At 37.8% G+C, this 22,869-nt stretch overlaps 1 protein-coding gene across 5 annotated transcripts in view; it reads left to right on the top strand.

The window, feature by feature from the left end:
• The window catches only part of LOC117400479 (solute carrier family 22 member 23), a 76,432-nt gene that overhangs the window by 43,042 nt on the left and 10,521 nt on the right, over window positions 1-22,869 (top strand). For all 5 annotated transcript variants that reach the window (XM_059022695.1, XM_059022697.1, XM_059022699.1 and 2 more), the window contains 5 exons: window positions 9,680-9,848; window positions 10,703-10,830; window positions 15,345-15,447; window positions 17,238-17,503; window positions 18,381-18,413. In XM_059022695.1, the coding sequence (XP_058878678.1) occupies window positions 9,680-9,848; window positions 10,703-10,830; window positions 15,345-15,447; window positions 17,238-17,503; window positions 18,381-18,413 (699 nt within the window). The remainder of the gene's footprint in view (window positions 1-9,679; window positions 9,849-10,702; window positions 10,831-15,344; window positions 15,448-17,237; window positions 17,504-18,380; window positions 18,414-22,869) is intronic.

Here is a 22,869-nt window from a genome sequence, read left to right as displayed (position 1 = left end):
GTAAATAGTTGTATTAATTGATTTTCTAGTTCCAGTTTGACCGTGGGTATCATCCAAGAAAAAAAAAAAAAAAAAAAAGATTATGCATTTTAATGGAACTTATATTACTGAAGCTTGCAATCTGACAAAAAAGAGTCTGTTATCCCTGGTAACATGCATAAGGTACTCGCTTGAATATGGTAAATTAGTTTCTTACCTCGTATGATGAACTCAACACAACGTGAACTCCTGGTCTCCATGTTGCTTGGGTCAGGAGAAAGAACCAGATCCTTTCCCAGTGATCCTTTTTGTAATCCTCATTGGCGCCAAATACGTGTTCCTCCAAGCCGTTGTCCAAATTTCTCCTGCGTATGCTTGGGTAAGGACTAGTTTGCATTTCACTTACTGCTTTGTCATTTTTGTTCCAGAAGAAAAAACAAACAAAAAAAAAACTATGCTGCATTCCCATGTCATAGAAGAGGTCCCCTTATTATTATTATTATTATTATTATTATTATTATTATTATTATTATTATTATTATTTATTTCTTAGCAGACGCCCTTATCCAGGGCGACTTACAATTGTTACAAGATATCACATTATTTCACATTATACAGATATCACATTATTTTTACATACAATTACCCATTTATACAGTTGGGTTTTTACTGGAGCAATCTAGGTAAAGTACCTTGCTCAAGGGTACAACAGCAGTGTCCCCCACTGGGGATTGAACCCACAATCTTCTGGTTAAAAGTCCAGAGCCCTAACCACTACTCCAAACTGCTGCCCCTTATCTTCACAGACCCAGGGCCATTACTCCAGATACTTTCTGATCCAAAAGAAAAATGGGAAATTCAGGCCTATTTTAGACCTTGGGAACCTGAACACTTTTATTCCATCAGAAAGATGGTATCACTAGCCATTGTCATCAAGGCAGTTCAACCAGGGGACTGGCTGATTTTCTATAGATCTGAAGGATGCCTACTTCCATCTTCCCATACACAAAGAATACAGAACATATCTCCGGTTCTCCATCAAGAACCATCAGTTCCAGTTCAAAGTGCTTCCTTCTGGGATCTCCACAGCCCCCAGGGTATTCACCAAGGTAATGGCTGTGGTAACAGCACATCTCTGCGGCATGGGTATCCGTGTTTACCCTTACATAGATGACTGGCTGGTCAGGGCTCCCTCCAGAGAAAAAGCTTTGGAACACAGAGACAAGGTGCTCCACCTTTCAGGATTTTGGCTTACTGAACAACAAAGAAGTCGTCTCTCATCCCAACACAGTTTCTGATCTTCCTGGGAGCACAGTTCAATACAATCTCTGGAAGAGTGTACCTTATAGATAACAGAGCCGCCACAATTTGACACATGGCAAACCATTTCAAAATAGGAGCCAGACCATCAGCACACTCCTATCAGCAGTATCTGGGACACATGGCAGCATCAGACTCCCTAGTAAGAGGAACCCCACCCTGCCAGACTCCCAGCACATCAAGGTCTCTCCAAGGGCAGCCACAGAAGCCAGATGGTGGCAGCTTTCACCACAGATAGGTATGGGAATGCCGCTATCCCCACATCCTCCTACTCTCCGTCTGTATACAGACGCCTCCCTGTTGGGGTGGGAAGCACACCTATCGGACGCTCAGGTCCAGGGCAGGTGGTCACCCCCAAAAAAACCTGATGTACGCATACCCGCCCCTACCACTAATCCCAGAGGTACTCGGGAAGGTATGAAGAGACCAGGGCCAGTCTTATATTAGTAGCTCCTTATTGGCCCAAGAGGTGCTAGTTCTCAGAGATTCTGGAACTGACCGTGGCAGGACCCGTGCACTTACCATTGAACCTGTTATCTCAGAACAGGGGGAGGATACTACACCACAATCCAGCACTCTTTCAACTTGCTGCTTAGAGATTGAATGGCAACAATTTGAAGGATAGGGGGCTATCTGAACAAGTGGTAAACCTCTTACTTGCTTCAAGAAAACCATCCACCTTTCAAACCTATACAGGTAAATGGAGGGAGTTTGTTTCCTGGTGCAATTCAAAATTATTATTATTATTATTATTATTATTTATTTCTTAGCAGACGCCATTATCCAGGGCGACTTACAATCGTAAGCAAATAGATTTCAAGTGTTACAATACAAGTAATACAATAAGAGCAAGAAATACAATAACTTTTGTTCAAGCAAGGTGCAAGTGTGACAAACCACAATTCAATAATACAGCAGGTAATAGTGATAGTTACATCAGGATATGATTAAATAGTGATAGTTACATCAGGATGTGATTAAATACAAAGTACTACAGGTTAAACACTTGGCAGATTACAGTATTCTGAAGTACAGGATTAAATGCAGTAAAATAGGGGGCAGATAAGAGCAAAATAAAGCACATTTACATGAAGGGTAATAGTGTCCCAGGATACAAACAGAGGAGTTCTACAGGTGCTGTTTGAAGAGGTGAGTCTTAAGGAGGCGCCGGAATGTGGTCAGGGACTGGGCAGTCCTGACATCTGTAGGAAGGTCATTCCACCACTGCAGAGCAAGGGTGGAGAAGGAGCGGGCTCTGGAGGCAGGGGAGCGTAGCGGTGGTAGAGCTAGTCTTCTAGTGCAGGCGGAGCGGAGAGGTCGAGTGGGGGTGTAGGGAGAGATGAGGGTCTGGAGGTAGCTGGGTGCAGTCTGGTCAAGGCATCTGTAGGCTAGTACAAGAGTCTTGAACTGGATGCGAGCAGTGATCGGGAGCCAGTGGAGCAAGCGGAGTAGTGGAGTAGCGTGGACAAAGCGAGGCAGAGAGAACACCAGGCGGGCAGCGGAGTTCTGGATGAGAGGTCATCATTTGGGAGTGTACATTTGGTGTGATTTGCCATGTTAAACTATCACCCTTCTAGTAACATTATGATAACCGTTATAGTAACGAGTAGTTTCATGCTCTTGTAGGTTTACTGTCTAAGAGCTGACTGAGTTATTACCAAGATATTACTTGGGTATGCATTCTCTGTAAAGGGATACCAAATATTCTATATCTGTTTTTCAGAGATAGTAAAGGTGAAGTAAGTTTGTGCTTTCACTCCAGGGTGTAAAGGTACTAATTTTACTATAGTGGAAGACAAAGTTTTTTCAATTTTCAGATTTCTCTGTGTTGTTTTACTGCAGAGCAAGTTCAAATTGATGCAGTATTGCTGTTGCTAGAATTCACTAGCAAGTAAAGACTTGTTGCATACGCAGGGTGGAGTGCTACGTTACAAATGTATAAATGAAGCATTTCCTCCACACCCAGATTCCATGTAAACAGATAGAAGCATATATTGTATTTACATTGTTACACCTGGATTGACTCTCAATCTGTCAGGGAGTGATGGTAATACACAACATAGTCATTTTACTCCAGCTGTTCCTTGCTTCAGAGATTTCCCCATGTTTCCTCTGTGCATGCACACTATACACTAGTGAACAATTTATAGATTATTTCAAATTTTAGAACAAAACTGCATTATTAAACAATGTGTAAAAAAGTAAAGCTAGGACTGTTATGAAAAAGACACAACTGTCACCTTGCTTCAATGCCAAAAGCAATTCTGAAAATCACTTAGTATTTAATATAAAATGATTACCTGCAGTAAAAAAAAAAGTATTTGTACAGTACTTACTACAAAGCCTGTGCCAATTGCGTCATAATGATGCACTCGACCCCAGGCATTACCACTTGGTTCTCAGAACAGTTTTTATTTCTCTGTTGGTGTCCTGGTCTGCTGTACAAGATAAACATGTCCCAAGAAAACCAAATTTGACTTGGCTCTGGTAAAATCTTATCTAAATATTACCGGTAATGAAAAAAGACGACAATGTGTATAAACCTGGCACTGTGTGTATGGGCTGAGCTCCCTAAGCCCACTGCTGTAGAAGCCATTCTCTCTGCTTGGGTTGCTGTCTCTTAGCAACATTGCTGTAGGGGAGTACCTTTCTACAGATGGTCTGATCAGACAGTGAAACTGGGGATCAGGATTGCTGCCAAATAAAGAGCTTCATTTCCTTAAGCAACGGGCCTTGTCTTTTTTATAGACCCGGTAGGTGGTTTCTTTTTAAAGATTACAACAATACTTCCTGTAGCAGAAAGGGCATTGCTGCCATAATTGCCATGAATAGGCATATTTTGATGGGCATTGTGGCAATTGAGAAGGGCGTCCACGACAATTGCCGCATGACTGCCATTAATTTCGAGCCCAGGTAATGTTAAACCAGTTTGCTGGAGGTGACTTTGGTAAGCAGAGTAACTTTTAAAGGGATTAAAGTGATTGGAGAGATAAGGCATGTGCAAAAATGTATGGATTAAAATATGGTAAACAATGAACCACGGTAACCTTGTAAAAGAGTGATTAGTTGCACTTGAATGGAGTAACAGCTAAAGTGATAAATTCTATTGGTAATTAGTAAGGAAAAACAGACTAGTCCTGTAGGTCCTGAGCCCAGTATAGTACAAATATAAGGCATGGAGGCAAAAGGTAGTTTACTACCCTCATCCAATGTGACCTAAAATCTTCAGAAATTAATAAGGTGGTACTGATTTCTGCCTGTATGCAAACCCAGCTCTCATCCTTCCTTCTCTGGCGTCACACAGGGAATGCTACTTTGCTTTCATGCAATACCAAACAATGGGGGAACCATCTGCTGTCTGTTATTCATCAGCAGTCTCGTTTTACAGCAACAATTTCCATAGAAATTTATATTCTGTGGATGCAGTTTGTTTGTGTGATCTAAATAAATGTAGAGTGCCGTATATACACACACACACACACACACACACACACAATGTAGGTACATTTTTTGATAAAGCATTTAAACTAAATCTCTCTCAAATTAATTTCATTTGTAACCTACTGTTTTTTTTAATATAACTCATTCTGTGGGAGAAGGGTCATGAATTGGCAGCTGTTCTTTGCTGTGCTGTTTTGTAGATGGAATAACTTGTCACCTGTGAGTCACTGCGAGTTTGAATCTGTGTGAAATTAGTAGTGCGACTTCCCTCAGGGAAGATCAGTCGTGACTGTTTCTTTTTTCATTTCCATGACAACAGACCACAGCACCATCACCATATACAAAGGAAGATCAGTATTTGTGTTTATCGTGGTGTTTATCTACTGTAAGATGTACTTGAGTGATCAAAATGTTCCATTAGATAAAACCTCATAATCTTCCAAATATTGTGCAGTGGGAGTGCTCTCACACAGTACTAAGAATTCAATGATTCTAAAAGAATTGCATGCATGCTTTCAATTAAACAGTTGTCTTCCTTATCTTTTATTTTCTTTTGGTTTTCTGAAGATTATTGTAGACTATGTTGGAATGACTACCATGGGGGAAGGCAGTAAAAACAACCTCCATAGACGTACTTGTATCATGGTAGTTCTAAAATAGGATAAAAAAAAGATACTGTACCATGTGGTCTGTCTGAGAAATAATAGGCACCGCTAACACTGTTCTTCATGAACGTTGATATGGTTCCAAGGTTTCGAAAGGTGTCTCTTTTCATACTAACTGTACACCAGGGATGCCAATAAGACGCCAGTTGCATAGCAGTTTGAACCATTACAGGTTTTTTAGTTGGCATAATTAGCTTTAATAGCCACTGTTTGTAGGTAACCAGCTGCTAGATGTGTTTAATTAAGCTCAAAGTAAAAACTGGAGTGGATAAACTAGCAATAAGATTGATTGTGGCTGATTTTATGTTCAACCCTTTAGGAATCAAGTGTTTTTCAGTGGGATGCTCCCCCAACCAGGGTTTATTTGGCTGTAGTTGACTCTCTTCCTATAAAAATACACTAAAAATCTATTTTCTACAGTAGCATCTTGGAATTGGTGTCCTTTTTTCAGCACACTTTGGAGAAGATTCAGAAACCACAAAACCACCTCTTTTTTTGTCAACACTATTTAGTATTTTTTATTATTTATTTTTAAACATTAAGTACTTTTTAATTTTATTATGTATTCTGCTTAGTGTTTTCAAAGATACATGTATAAAAACATATTCTGTGACCCGAGGGACCTTACAATACTAACTGAAAGTTTTGTTAAAATATTGATGTTTGTTTCACCTGTGATTGAGATTCTTTTGTCTTTACTCGGTTTTAGCTGACTGCCTTTCTATCTTTGGTATTTGTTTGTTCATGACACTCTAGAGAATATTATACGATACTTCAGGAACTAAAAATACTTTTTACAGGAAAAAAAACCTGGATATTTTTCAGTTAAAAAATGTATTCAGTTGATTTTGGGGTTTCTAGAGATAAAGGTACAAAACATTTTATTCTGTTACCTGAGCAAAATACAAGCTATTGTTTAGAACGGAACATTTATTTCAGAAAGAAATAATACTAAGAATACCTATATTATATAAATGAATCACTGTCAGAAAATTCTGATTCACCAGAAACGGACGTCAGTTTTCTGAAAACAATGACTCCTCTAATCGTCTTGCCATCTTGAAATTAAATTCCCTAGAGTGTTTTAATATCCCGAAATAAGCGGCTGTCTCAATTAAGCGAGAGGCATCTGAGAGGACCTTAGTCACACTTGTACTCATAGTTTCCAACATGCACGAGAGAAGTATTTTTTTTTTCTGTTTTTTTTTTTTTATAATTCTAAATGAAAAGGAATTCAATCACATCGCCTTCTGAAATATAAATGTTATATGCATAATAATTTGAGATTATGCATTTAATGTAATGTTAAATGCATAATTTGTTCTTTCTGCGTGCTGCTGAAACTGAATTAAATTCAATCACTCCCCAATGCAATGATATGTGTTCCAAACTGTACATCAAAGCATGGTGGCCCAGTAAGTCATTAAATTGAAGTGTTTTTTTTATTGTATTTACCTGATCACTGGCCCAGAAAGACACTTCAGTATTATCATGTTTAAAGGGTTAAGAAGAATAAATGGTTAAGTAATACACATACTATGATACTGTACTTCTTACTCCTGGAGTAAGGAATGCTTTTTGCTTACCATTGTAGCTGGTGGTAGTATGGTTGTCTTTGGTCTTTATTGTATGGTAGGTATACATTGGTAGCAGCAATTTGGACTCAAGCTCTGCCATCGTTAAAGTGAAGATAAAGCTTAGTTCCTCTGATAAATGTGATTTGTGATGGGTGGCGTAATGAGCCCATATGAAAGCAATCAACCTTCTTGATCGATAGCCAAATGTTTCAATATTGGTTTTCCATAAAAAGTAGAGCAACAGCAAAAAGGATCCAAATAGACAGTACAAGAGGAAAAAAACATTCCCACATCTTAGACATTTATAGATTTAATGAAACAAAAAAAAAATGTCATCTTGTTTTCAAGGGTTGTTTTGAGTCCCAATTGAGAGAGTCACTCATTGTACGCTCCTGGGCGTTTGGGTATCTGATAACTTGCTCTGGTCACACCATGCTGATTTATGTTTGCGACAAAGCGAGAAGAATCTTGGGGTTTATTTTTTCGTCCCTTTAGAGAGGCCCCTCCAAATGTTGTTTTACCTCTTTACAAGTTTGGTAAGACTATTTTAGAGTATAACTGTTGTATTGTATTTAAAAAATCCAATATTAAGAAGCTTGAGTCTGTGCAAAAATGTGTTTGTAGGATTGTATTGAATGACTGGAATTGGGATTCTACTCATGATAACCTTCTTAGTCGTTCTTCTCTTAATCCATTAAGTGGCAGAAGGTCCTGTTTTATTCTTGTTCACGTCTATAAGGTTCTGCTTTCACTGTGTTCTACCTCTGTCAGTCTGTGCTTGTAAAAACCTGGGCTGAGAGGTCTCCACAGAGCTCCTCTGACCATCAGTCCTTATCTCTTCAGTTGTGTTGTTGTTCGTTCTTTGGTACAGCCTTGGGGTTATGGAATGCCCTTACGGATTCCATTGTGTCATAGTCAAGCCTCTCCGGGTTGTTGTATTGTTTATTATTCAGTATGGTCTACTTACGTCTCTCTGTGTATTAGTGCTTCACTATTGAGATGTACCTGTGCTGGCCCTGTGGGCACAAAGTGAATAAACTAATCAACATCATGTTTGATCATATTATTTAAATTTGTGAAATATTAAAATATAATTATAGTTGCTTTATTGATGTCGGGACATTCCAGTGTTTACTGGGCCCTGCTGCAAGACTGTGGAGTAGACCCCCACCCCCTCCCTCCCCCCAAAAAAGAAGAAAAAAAAACTCACAGCACTGCTGCAGAACAACCTTTGTTTTGTTTATATATATATATATATATATATATATATATATATATATATATAATGACCAAGACCGTATTCAATCAAGTAACAATATATCCAAACATTAATAAATCAATTATGTAACAAGATTAATCAATTTGATTAATAACTCGATTTGAGTTAACATGGCTTCAAATTAGTCACAAAATGTATTAATCATAGGCATCAATTGGATTTTTAAGTTAGTATGAAATCGTTTCTATAAAAAAAAAAATGTTCATTTCAAAACCTAGCCCACAGTACAAATGCATTTGTTAACTCATAAGCGAAAACATAATTCTATTAACACACTTAACAAATTAAAATCCCAAAAGCATGTATTTTTATTTTTTTTTAAATACTGAATTTTGACCATCCGTTAGTTAAGGCGGAATTTCGTGAGGCAGACAGACTGACACATTCAGCTTGTTCGATGTGGAACAGGAACAGATTTGATCCTTTTCCTGGTATCATTTAGTTCCATTTCTGTTCTAGCATTTCCCAGCAAAAAGTTGTCATTAACCTAAAGTTGCCAATAAGCGAAAAGCCCCCGTTTTCAAGTGTATTTATATGGAACAACGATATATACTTTAGCTGTACAAATATGGCACTGAAATACATGTGTTTTAAATGTTAGTGTTACCAAATGAACATGAGAAACACGAAATAGCCAAACACAGAACTGTTTACTTCGCATGTGTGTGTAAAACAAAACAATAAAGGGAGTAGGCTTAAATAGTACTACACAACAACGTACTACAATTGCCCTTACAATGAGTAAAGCAAACAAAAAATATCTGTTGTACTTGCAATCAATTCTAAAGAACACACTTTTAAAATAAGAAATTGAACAACGTTGTCTGCTTATTACCACCTCCCGCTGTAAACCCATCTCAATTTTGCGTGCAGCTTCGTAGCCAGTTTCACGATTCTGCCTCAGTCCGCCAGAAATACGCAGTTGTGAAGTCAGTGTGTTATAGAAACTGCATGAAGTATGTGCATAAATCATGCAAGTGCGCTCTGTAGCACTGGCAACTAGTAATAAAGTGTCAATAAGCGATGTGCAGTTGCTAATATCAGAATTCCATTAACATTAAAATCTATGGGACGGGATTGGTTCCTGGGAAAATGTTGTTAATAACCAAAAGTTGTCTCTTATCAGGGTTGCTAATAGCTGGCATCTACTGTGTGTGTGGTTTATTTTGTTTTAGCATTTAAGAATTATATTAATTAAGGACACATAGTACAACTCTTTTATATAATATCCAGTAAATTGCAAATAGAAACCAATTACTCTTTAGGGAAATTAGGTCAAATTAGTGGTGCACAAAAAAAGTTTCAGGTAGATTTTCCTATTGTGTTGCTATGTTTAAATTGTGGTGATAATGAATCCAGTAATATATTCAAAGCTGCATGTTTTTAATAAGTGTGCTATTTTTTTTTTCTTTTTTCAGGGATTGAGATGTGCGATCCAGGAAACCGGTTTATGGTGACCATGGTGGCGAGCTTCATTGCATTGCTGGGTCAGCTTCTTTTACCAGGCCTGGCTGCCCTCTGCAGGGACTGGCAAATTCTACAGGCAGTTATCATCTGTCCCTTCATTATCATGATCTCCTTTATATGGTAAGAACAACTGGAAACCACTTTTAGTTATTCCTTGTAACACTTTTAGGAAACCATGATAATTATTGGTCATTTATGCACTTTATTTCATTATCAATACCTGCAATGTAAAAACAAAATGTATTAAACAATATAAATGCAGTTAATTATATACAAGCATGTAGTTCAGAAAACATGATAAAACACTACATGTATGTGGGGAAAGCACAGACAGTTGCAAGTTCTGTGCAAACTGATGTTGGCAAACCTTTAGTAGGGATGTCATTTTGAGCTGCTTGAGATTTCAGCAGAGCTGCAGCAACCTGTCTCTGTGTTGTTTGGGCATATGTGATGCATTAATGAAAGATTTGTTCTTTTAAGTTATGAATCACTCTATCAGATTATTGTTGGTACATCCTGTGCTCACTTTAGACATCCAGTCAATAAGAACCAGATGTAATACCTCTTGTTCTCCAGTATATACTCACGATGTACGAAATGAATACTGTACATGTACAGTAATAGTTGTATAAAAACCTTGCTTTTAATACATCCGATATTCAAAAGCAATGGGAGATACATGTCATTTGCTGGGTGCCCTAATGTAAAAGAAAGAGAACTGTGTTCCGTTTCTCAGCATTATGCTTGAACGAAAAGCTGTAATGGCCATCATTGCTCAACTTTCTCAAAAACTGTTTAATCAAACATAAAGGATAATGAAAATGTTGGCCTGTGTTTCAGTTATTTGCTCTTGCTACAGAAGACTACCCTAGAAAAAAAAAAAAAACTCAATGGGGGTAGAAAATAAGAAAAAAATCTCACTTTTTTTTTTTTTGTTAATACATGTTTTGATGTATCTTTTTTTTCTACAATAGCATTTTCCCAGAATCTCTGCGCTGGCTTCTGGCCACACAGCAGTATGAGAAGGCAAAAAGCTTAATTCTCCAAATCAACAAAAAGAACAGAGTGGATTCCGAGACTGACGTTAAGGGGATCATGCCTGGTAAGGGAAAAAATAAATAACCTACTGTTGAAGGGTGGTGGGCATTTCATTGACACACAGGAGACAGAACCTTTATTTGAAATGCCAATCAGGCGCACTGATTTATTTTGCCCCGCAGAGGACGCTGTTGTCTGTGGCCTGAATACCGACAACGGTAATCAGGACCACAGGGATACCAACACAGGTAAACAGTGTTAAAAATAATATTCCATAATCAAAGGCGAAAATAAAACACAATAATAAAACTACAAACAAAAGGTGCTGCTTATGCAGTGTTCCCCCACTGCCGCTAAACTGGTCAGCTCAGGTCTCCAACCTACACTCTGCTATTCACTATACACAGGGTGGCCAGATTTCCATTTCTAACCACACACGTTCCCGTGGGTACGTATCCCCCCCCCCCCCCCCCAAAAGGCCCGCATCTCAACCACTCGGAGAGAGGGAAAGACAACACACTTTCACCCAACCTCTCATTTTCATTGCCATGATTGATAGGCAAATCTTACGAGGCTGCTGCCTTCTTCCTGCAGAACCATACATGCGCCAGACAGTCAGCACAGATCTCCCCCTGTTACACCTACTCATGCAAGCTCATGATACTAACTACATTTGTGAGGTGGTGTTAGATGTCCACAAATATAAGGTGGTAGGTTTTTGTCAATTGCTTACATTGTATTACAACTTTTTCATTGTATTGATCGTGGTCAGAAATCCAAGGTTTATGTATGATTAAGAGGCTATTTTTTAGTTAACATCATGTGTTCATTCCCCTGTAAATAAGTTCTCTATTGATGATCTATTGAGTAATTTTGAGGATCTATTGAGCCAAAAAGATAAGGTCATGGTTAAACTATTTTTTTTCCATGCGACAGAAGTAATTTTAAAAGCAGCGCTGGTTTATACTTTTACCTGTGACCTAATGTGGCTGCCTTGTCATGGTCATGTGTCTTATTAGTTTCAGAATGATAAAGACCTAATGCTTCTGAGATACTGGCTTTTACTACATCCTGGATGGGCACCTGTAGCCTTCTCGGGTGTACCTAACATGTACATTTTTTTTTAATTGAACCAATTAAACCTATTTCATTAGAATTAATGTGGAATGGCCCTTCATGACCGGAGTTGTCTGTGCATGCTGTAAGTTTTCCTGACATAACCATATATATGTTTAAAAAATAATAACAAACATTCTAGTAGTATTTTTTGGACTGTCCAATAAATAATAATAAAAAAAAACAAATGCAGCAATATTTATTTTGTCTTAGAAAAAAAACAATGACAAAACAAACATGCCAAAAAGCTGACCTCTGGCTTGGTAACAGCAACAATCTTTTTGAGTAAATAAGCATTACCTCAGCTTTCTGGGCTTTGCTCTTGATCAGGGATCATAGCTTGATGAGTGAGGTCATTCTTTTAGTTTTGTTTCTGATCATATTTAACTCCTCAACAAACCATTAAAACACACATAATTACTGAGTCATGTTCAATAAATCAAGAGACATTTGAAGGAGTAAAAAATTGCTTAACTTTGTTGTCACTTTGACTCTGGTGGAGAACATGTTTCTTGTAACCACATTGTATTGATCCTGTGTGCTGCAAAGGAAGTTTAAGGTAGGGCCCCAATACCTGTTGTACAGTCTGTTAATAAACAGTGTAGGTAAAATGGGGTCAAAGTGGGAGGGTGGTGGGGACTAAACCATGTATAGAAAAGCCATCAGAGACTTGTGAGAATGTTATACAAGATTTAAAAAGCCTTGGTTTGAACCCCTTTAAGTGCAGCCTCCACCTTCACCAGTGTAAATGCTGCTACCCATCAGACGCGAAGCGGCAAGCGTAACTGTGCAGCGATGTGTCAAAATGAATAGAACCTATACTTCTGATAAGTATATTTCACACCACACGCGACGCGACAGGCGACGCAGGAGCGGCACCACGACGGCACTGGAGCGGCGCAAAATAAATAGGATGGAATCCTAATTTTAGCCGTTTGACGCATGTCAACTAGGGCATTGAGCAATCAGAGAACAGCTTCAATGCGTGTGGTCCAGCAGGGTGAAGCAGTATCCAAAATGATGGAGGAAACAATAATACTTGTCATTGGAAAAAATACCCAGAGCTTTATGACAAACGGCATCAAAATTATAAAGATACAGATTTGAAAGACACTATATGGGAGTCCATTTCGAAGGAACTGGATAAGCCTGGTATGTATGATTTATTTTCATATATGTTGAAATACCGTCAGAGAAGACACTCATAATTACTACATCACGTTGATGAATATGTACCAGTCTTGATCATAGTTTTGTCAATAGCAATTTTGAATAGTTGTATAGATCTGGCAGTTTTCAAACCTGGTGTGTGGTCATGTCGCTGCGAAAGTGTCTCGTCGCCAATTAAAAAATCTCACCTGGCGTGTGGAGACCTTGAGTCGCAATACATGGTATTTTTTTTTTTTTTTTTACAGATAGGTGTATTTGCCATTATTTGTATAGGAAACGTTGTCCATAAATGATGTGGTCTGCGGATTTATTTGATGGATCAGAGCCTTTGCCAGCGAGCTTGCCTTTAATACTTGCCATCTGTTGTGATTACCCCAGGTGCTTGTGTCTTTTTATGATACATGGTTAAATAGGAACAGTTAAATAGCATAGCTATTCTTTAATGTGACATCATCTCTATCTGATCAGTCTATCTGATACATGGCATCTGATACTAATTACTGTACATTTCTGGGATATCTAATCCTTTAGTTACAACATAAAAAAAGAGAATATTGGTTTAAAAAACTAATTATTTTAATAAACTTGTCATTATATATTTAACACATAAATGTATGTCCACGACACGAAAATGTGATTTCAAGTCAAACCCAGATGTAAATTGTTGTACAGGACTACTTTTTACAGTTGCTAGATATCAATAGGGATTTACACTGAGCAAACCAGGAAACAATGCACATTTCTTTAACAAATTATTATTAAAAGAAAGCCTTCCAGATAATTTCTCATTAAAGGTGGAAGGTTGCACCTGTTTTGCATTCATAGATACTGCACCAAGTTCAGTATAACAAGATCATTTTTTAACAGTAAGCCTTATTTAGTTATGGTTTAATAAAGGGTAACTATAATGGGAAATGGGTAATAGTGTTGGCACCCCTGTGAGCTATGCAGTCTGTTTCTGTTGCTGTGTGTGTGTTATCTTTTTAGGTGAGTTGAGGATGAGTAGTTTCCATGGAAACCTCTCTGATCCTTAACTTTCACATGAGTAGTGAGTCATGGCCATAGGCAGAGTCTGTAAATAGCTGATTTATTCATTCCTGTCAGAGTTTGAAAACAAAAAGAGGTGGAACAGATCAGGGCCAATATCACCAAAAATACCATAAGAAGAGCAATAAAGTGCAGAGTCGGCCTGTACATTTCAGAATACATGACATGCATGTTCTTTGCCTTACAAATGTCATGTGATAGAATGTCCAGTGACATGTATCACAGGTGTGTTTCATTTTGTTAGCCCAAGCTCTGCAGTCATTATTTTGTTAAACCCTGCAAATAGTGTCATCCTTATTATGTCTGGAACTCATACAATTCTTTTTTTTTTTTATTTTTATTTTGTTGACTGCAGTGTCTGACATTTAAACTTTTAAAAAAAAAATATTGGATAAATAGCTGTTCCTGTGCCAAAGTTTATACTGTAAACTAAATGGAAAAATTAGGAATATACTTTAGTATTTTGGGTTGCACTTTTCTCCATCAGATGCAGAGAATTTCTGTAAACCTCAGATTCTGTACACATATTAGACCCATGTATAAGCAGTCAAGCCTGCTCATAACGATCTCTAAGGATAGTATTACAGCTGTATTCATAGATAAATTAACTTTTAAATCCTGCTGCTATAACAAACATATAAAATATTGTGGAAGGTGCTATACAATACAAGGAGGCTGTGTGGTCCAGTGGTTAAAGAAACAGGCTTGTAACCAGGAGGTCCCCGGTTCAAATCCCAACTCGGCCACTGTCTCATTGTGTGATCCTGAGCAAGTCACTTAACCTCCTTGTGCTCCGTCTTTCGGGTGAGATGTAGTTATAAGTGACTGCAGCTGATGCATAGTTCACACACCCTAGTCTCTGTAAGTCGCCTTGGATAAGGTGTCTGCTAAATAAACAAATAATAATAAGCTAATACTCCCCTTATAAGAAGAATAAGTGGCTCGCCACAAGCCCAGAAGATGTGCTTGCACCCTATACTATATTTTTTGCATAGCTGAAATAAGAATTTAATCGGTAGCATAGCTGCATTTTAATTTGACTGGAAAGCTGTCTGATACAATGACATTTCAAAAGGCTATATTACATCAATGTTAGGGTCTACCATATACAGTATTATAAAGGTGTCACATTGGACAGTATACCTGTGGCTTTTGCTACAGGTTTGACTGTAATTTGATACTTACACCTTCATCTGTATTTTGTAGTTTTTAAAAATGTGAGTCAACCCCTTTTTTTTCTTCCAGAACTGGAAAGAGAACTTACTAAGAAACCTAAGAAAACTTGTATCGTAAAAGTGGTAGGGACTAGAAACCTATGGAAGAACATCTTGGTTCTCTGTGTAAACTCGTAAGTAAACTTCATCATTGTTTTTATTATTGTTTAGTTGTTTTTGTTTTGTATGTTTTTTTTTTTTTAAATAAAATGTTGTTGCCCCCAGTATTGGGGATCAATATGGTTAACCAGTGGAAAAAATAACCATCCAAACAGCTTTTAGTGAACTTTTTTCTATGAAAGCACTGTTGCAGTTTTAGGACTTTGTTTTGATTTTGATAATCTGAGGAGACAATTATCTATCCATGGATACCAATATATTTATTGAGCAAGTAGTCTGAGGTAATCCAGCAACAAACTCTCTATCCCCAGCTGTACTGCTTTCCTAGAAAAAGGAGAACATTATGGGGGAGGCTGCCATTATACTTTGTGAGATTTCTCATTCAAATATTTGCATATTTAAGAGAAAACAGTCATCAATTCAGATATATCAAAGTATTTAATAAGTAAAGGGTCTGAGTGAGGGACAAATGGGCAATAAGGTCTAGCAGTAAATCATTTATTATTTCCATAATTTGTGTTGGTACTGTGCTTGAATATTAATATAAAGAAGATCTCATTTAGAAGTGTGATGATAATTTCAAAAACAGCAACTGTAGTAGAAGCAAGTACAGGTATATGACCTTTATTAAAATTATTTTCCACTTAATAAGTTTAATGAAACAGCAATGAAGATGTGCAAGGTTATTACTATTCTTGTAGAAAGCATCACCAGAGCTATAGTCTTTAATATTAAGTGCCTTAATATTAAAGTGTGCTGTGCTTCTTTTTATGAATGGATAAAGCAACACTTGTTGTGAATGTATGGGTGGCCATAAAGCACTGACAGGTTTAGACCACTACTACAAATGTTTTTGATATACAATTAAATATAATCCTTGCAACTTTTTACGTTACAGTATTTGGGGAATACAGTATAGCAAATAATATATACATATATGAATGATTTACATCTGGACATTTACTAGGGGACTACTTCTCAAGCAGTTATCTTTGTGTGGTTGTCTGAGATTCTTCTTATAGTAATAATAATGAAATATCCCAATGGTAATGATGCCACATGTGTGGTAGTTTTTAATATATAGTCATAAGCAGTTCTTCATAAAGATATAGGGTCTGTCATGGGCATGTTTAATGCATGGAATGGAATGAAATGTCTGTTCAGCCCTAGGCAGTTAGGATTTTTCAGACAAGCTTACAGACTTTTAAAGTAATCGTAGCACTTCAATTGGCTACATACTTCTCAAATGTGCATTTTTGAAAGAAACACATGTAGCAAACATTTATTTTCATTTTACATCATAATATCTGTTACTAGTTTCAATTTCCTCTGCCCTTTTTTACGGGAAATGTTATACTTGCACTTCCATTTCACCTCCACAGTGTGTTCTGGGTCATGGCATGTAACTGGCTGAAAACGTGTCAATCAATAGGAGAAGCTTCTGATTTGGTTATTGGCAGGAAAGCAGCCATTGAAAGGGTTGGGAGAATTTCACACTTCAGCTGAAATGACTATATGAAAGCATTGATACCAAACAGAGGTTTCTTTAACCAAGTGCAGTACCAGATGTGTTTCTTTCAAAATCTGACATTTGAGATCTATACAACAGAGTTTACTTAAGGCATTATTTTGTTAGCTGCAACCACTTTAATGACAATTCAAAATTGGATCAATAGAACCAAGAACCACTCGACATATTGCAAACATCACAAAAAGCAAGGGAAAGAATAAATAACATGACATCAGAAGCTACTTGCTTGGGCACAGTGTTTTAATTTGTGAATTGTTTCTTTCTCCTCGAAAGGCTCACTGGGTTTGGGATCCACCATTGCTTTGCCAGAAGTATGATGAAAAACAAGTGGGAAAATACTACAGTTTCACACAACAGCGATATCCACAACATGATGCTCAGCAGTTTCTACGCAGACTATTACACCATGGCGGGGATTGCAGTGGCCTCCTGTCTGGCCATGTGCCCTGCAGTGGGGTTTATGGGCCGGAGAGGGGGCCTGCTAATGTTTATGATCCTCACCGCCCTGGCATCACTGCTGCAGCTGGGCTTCCTAAACTGTGAGTCACTGCTGCTTGGACAGGGGTTAGGTTGGGTTTGGGTTGAGGTGGGTTGGGGTTGCTGTGGAATGGGACAGTTTAGAGAATGTCTGTGTAACCAGTTAATGGCTAAATTTGATGTAGAGAGGTGTGTGTGTGGTGTGTGTTTTTTTTTTTTTTTTAGAAATAACTTGGTTTAGTAAAGCCAATTTCACACTGGCATGCGAGTCGGCTACGCAATTTCACACTGCTTTTTGAAGAAGCAGGGTCGACCTGGGTGACAGAAGCAAGTACACAATGTGCGTGTGCAATGCCCCAGAAGCAGAAACGTTCACATGATCACCCTTTCATCTGTTCAGGCTCCCAAGATGAATCGTCAGCCCAAATGTTGATTCGAGCAAATACTTCTTTATCCCTGCTGCGATGTGTCTCAATCAACCGAAATATGGTTAAACCGAATAAACAGAAATGTTCCTTGCAGAAGTGAAACCTTCACGCTGACATGGCTGTTTTGTTACTTTGTCCACTTGCGAACAACCAACATGCATTTTGTCTTGCTTGACCCGGGTAAAAGTGTGTCGACCCACATCCGGGACCCGGGTAGGAGAGCCAATTGTAATGGGCTTAAGAAATATTTAGATATTGATTGTAGATGCAGTCCTGCTTGATAAGTACAGTACATTCTCCAGATAATGTGGATATAGGGACCTTTTACAGGAGAACAGTATCCTGTAATTCTAATAAAAAATTGCGACCTAAAGAATTTAAATGCAAATTCCTATTAATTATTCAACATCAGGTGTCCAAAGTGAAATATATTGGACTGCAGTAAATGAAAATGCTTTACTAATTTATTTTTTTTTTTTGTTCCCTATTGTAATTGTCACTGTGGATCCAGTAATCGGAAAGTACAACCTTCATCATGACACAGGTATGCGCTTAGTTTTTTCTCTCCCATTTTAAGATACAAGTGTAATGTACTGTCAATGCATCTACTGTATTCAGGGAGTGGTATTCAGTTTGACTATCAGTATCTGTAGTTGCAAGATTATAGCGTGCCATGTTATCATTAAAACAAACTTGCTTAGTTTTCTGTTATCATCCATAAGTATTAAACTCTCCGTAGTACTGAATTTAGAAACACTAAAAGAAAATTGACAAACATTTTGACTAGAAGTCTTTTTCATTGAAGACATTGAACAGATGTGTCAGATAATCTCTGTAGATTCTCTGTAGATCAGCATTATTCAGTAAACTAGTGTAAAATCATTGCAAAGTGCAAAAATAACTTGTTGGATACACAGTACAGCATGTAAACTGGAAAAAATACCAGCTAAACATTTATGAGAACTAGATAACAAAATAAGCAGAAGTCAGGTTTCTGGGTGCTAATGTTTGATTGCTTAACCATGAATTATATAATAAATGATTCAAACCTAAAATGACAGTCAGAGTGGATCCTGAGACCAGCCTTCCTCCATTCTGCATGAAATGCTACCTAATCCCAATGCACTTCTGTGTCTCCCCTCTCTCTCTCTCTCTCTCTCTCTCTCTCTCTCTCTCTCTGGCTCCTTTCTTTTTCTTTCTTTCTCTCTCTCTCTCTACCAATAGCACCTTAAGCTCTGGGACTTGGAGCTCAATATTATACAGTGATGCGGTGACTGTGGTTTGTCCCATGTGTTGCTGTAAACAGTACAAACAGTATTTACTTTAGAGTCTAATAAGCAAGCTTAGTATAAAATGGTGGAGTAAGCCAGAGAAGGGAACAAAAATGCATGGAAACTCAACTAATGAGGTTTTTCGGCTTATGAAAAGAATTTAATAGGAAGAAGTGCAATGCATTTTAAAACCTGGAAAGTAGCCACGTCCCAGGAAATACATACTGATGCACAAAAGAAACGCAACAATCGGGTCTAATGTATTTAATCAAATATTTTAAACATAGATATCAAACAAAATCACAGAAAATGTGAACAATACAGATCAAAGAATCATGATAAGTTTTCAGTATGAAATGTGACACACTGTCAAAATGAAAACATTACAAAGTTAGTATCGGGTATGACCTCCCTGAGCATTAACACAATCCTGGTAGCGTTGACAAATAGACCTGATCAGCCTCTGGATAGACTGCTGTGGGATGTTCCGCCACTCTTCCTGTGCAGCTGCAGCCAGCTGGCGAAGGTTGGCTGGTTGCGGTTGTCTCCTGTGGATGGCTCTGGCGATTTGGTCTCCGATGTTCTCTCGCCCACAGAAGATGGCGATTTCATCTCCCAGCTGTCAACGTGTTACCCCTGAACGGCCTCCGAACATACAAATGATTTCTGCTGATGCAGAGGTTATTTCTTCCGGGAATTTCTCGTGCTGTAGCCACTGCAGTCTGAAAACGATTACGCAGATGGATCATTTGGATGCGACGGTCCTGGACCGTTGTGGTGACCCTCTGCTTTCCAGGACGTGGTCTGTCCCTCACAGAGCTGGTTTTCTGGTTTCTCTGGACTAGTCTACTGGTTGTTGAAGCAGAACATCTCATTCTCCAGGCAACTTGTCTCAAGTCTTTTCGAATGGCTATTTATACAGATTCTTAATCAACTCATTTTTGGCAATTTAAACTCAACTCAAATACCAAACACTGAGGGTCTGGTGTTTGTATGAAATCACATGACTTGAGCTCAGTATTTTGTTATCTCAAGGAACAATACTACTCAAACAATCAACAAACCTATCTGCTCACTATTTAAAATGTAAATAACATTATGTATGTGCCCAATGAGCTATTGATGTAAAACTTAGACTGTTGTGTTTTCATTGTGCATCAGCATATTTTCTTCTTCTTTGAATGGCTGTTGTGATGTCATTGTGTGCATCACAAATAACTGGGGCAGCAGTGTGGAGTAGTGGTTAGGGTTCTGGACTCTTGACTGGAGGGTTGTGGGTTCAATCCCTGGTGGGGAACACTGCTGCTGTACCTTTGAGCAAGGTACTTTACCTAGATTGCTCCAGTAAAAACCCAACTGTATAAATGGGTAATTGTATGTAAAAATAATGTGATATCTTGTAACAATTTTAAGTCGCCCTGGATAAGGGTGTCGGCTAAGAAATAAATAATAATAATAATAGCAATAAAAGTGTTGCATTTGGTGTGTTAATTCAAGTTGTAAAATCAACTTGTCAAAGGATTTTTTTTGTCCAGGAACAAAAAAAAAGTTCTTAACAGGAATGGACTAAAAAGGTAGAGAGTATATGGTCTTGTACTTTCACAGGCTATTTTCATTCTGAATCTGCAACTAAAGCAGGTTGTTCTTGCAGTGATGTTCTTGTGTGATTCTGTAGCCAAAACTCTTTTTGTATTTGTCTGCCTAAGTGTGCATGGCTTTTTATGCATGGGAAATTGCATTTGTGCTTAATGTGACAAGTGATTTAGTCACACCGCTTTATTAGTCATGCCACACCCAGAAGCAAAGACATGTTTACTTACCTGTTTAAAGAAAGCCTATATACAAACACCAATGGTAGATTTCATCACACCCAAGGCAAAAATCAAACCTTCAATCAATTTTGGTCAGAAATGCAGAGTTGTAAGCACCATACAGTTAAACACCTACATTCAAAATGCAAAAAATTCTGGGCTATAAATATTCTGGTTTGAACTGAGGACTGGGAGTCTGTTTTTCCTCAGCTTCAGTACTGTCATTACAGTATTTAATCATTAAGCAAGTTATCTTCTTGCCCCATAGAGTTATATGCACTCCATTCCCCTCTTGATAAATTATGTACTGGAATGTAGCTCTTGCTCAGTGTTGTGGGTTTTAGTTTTTTTTCTTCAAAACTGAAGGTATCTCCATTTACTGACAGTGTGGGAGGTTTGTTATATTAAAACCAGCCAAAACCTGTACCGTCTCATGAATCACCCGGCCCAAGAGAGTGTATAAGGATCAATAAGAGAATGTTCCACTGTGAAAATCCAGGGCTCATTAGAATCGTTTTGTGGTGTACTGACTTCATTACAATAAGCACAAAGCAGTAAGCTATTTGCTGTTTGCTACATTCGTGCTGCTCTGCATTTCCCTTCAGAATGTTTCCTGACTAGTCCTAACGACTTTCTCTAAGTAACTTTACTATTTAAAAAAAAAAAAAAAAAAGTAAAACCCAAGACAACAAGGGTGGGTTGGATAAATATAATACCCCTGAAGCTTCTTGGAGCATGCTTTGAGTTTCACTTAAGGTCCGAAGTACCTGTACTGAACAGCCTTCCCCATCCCATTCAAATTGTGTGACACTATGACTTTTCAACTCAGGAATGCTGTTCATTGCAGGTACGAATCCCCAGCCCAAAGCAAGTGCCAAGTCAGGTAAAGGGAGATTTAGAGAAAAATGACAATTCATTATTGCTAAGATCATCAAATAGTAAGGGAAATGATTAAAAAAAAAAAAAAATTACATTTGATGCTGCTTGCTCTTTAAGTTTAATTGCATGCAGACTTTGGGTAGTTTTTTTTAAATTGTACTTTAATTTTAGAGTTTTAAGGTTTTTTTTAAAGTCTCTATTTCCAGACAGGGGTCACTGAGGTGCAGCACTCTGTGGATGATATCTGCACTTCTTAAAATACTACACAACTACTTCCTATCCAAACTACTACTGCAACAAACGAACCAAGATGTACAGTCGCACACAAAAGTATTGGCACCCTGCACTTAATATAAGATAAATCAAGGAAATGTTAAACACAAGTATTTAATAAGCAGTATCCACTGGCAGTTTAACAAAACATATTTTTATAAAAATTATTATTATTTTTTTAAAAGCACTTCACTACTTCAAAGTACAATGATATCATCTGTTGAGGCAGTTTATCTTCCAACACGACAACAACCTAAAGCATACGGTTAACTCAACTTTGCAATTCTTGAAGAAATCCTAGATAAAAGTTCGGGAGTGGCCTTCACCATCCTCAGTTCTCAATCCAATAGAAATGCTTTGGACTGATCTGAAAAAAGCTGTAGCTGTCTGAGCTGAAGGAAATATACAAGACAGAATGGGCCCAGATTTCACCAACAATATGGAACATACTGGTTAAGAATTATCATAAAACATCAAAGCCAGAATAAAAGCAAAAGGAGGACACGCAAAAGACTAAAGCAGGGGTGCCAATACTTTTTGTCATGAACAAATAACAAGTTTGTTTTTTGATAAACATTATTTATTTAAATTACAAGAAATTGTGTATTTTGCTTTTTGTTTTGTTAAACCTTAATCTGTTGAAGACATACCTTAATCTGTTACTATGGATTATGGTATAATAAATGTACTAGGGTGCCAATACATTTGTCTGTGAGTGTAATTGTAGCTTGGATAATCAGGAGCCAGCTGGATGGTTATTACCAAA

The sequence above is a fragment of the Acipenser ruthenus genome, chromosome 4 (assembly GCF_902713425.1).
Source record: "Acipenser ruthenus chromosome 4, fAciRut3.2 maternal haplotype, whole genome shotgun sequence".
NCBI lineage: Eukaryota > Metazoa > Chordata > Actinopteri > Acipenseriformes > Acipenseridae > Acipenser > Acipenser ruthenus.
This window is presented reverse-complemented; position numbering and strand designations above follow the sequence as displayed.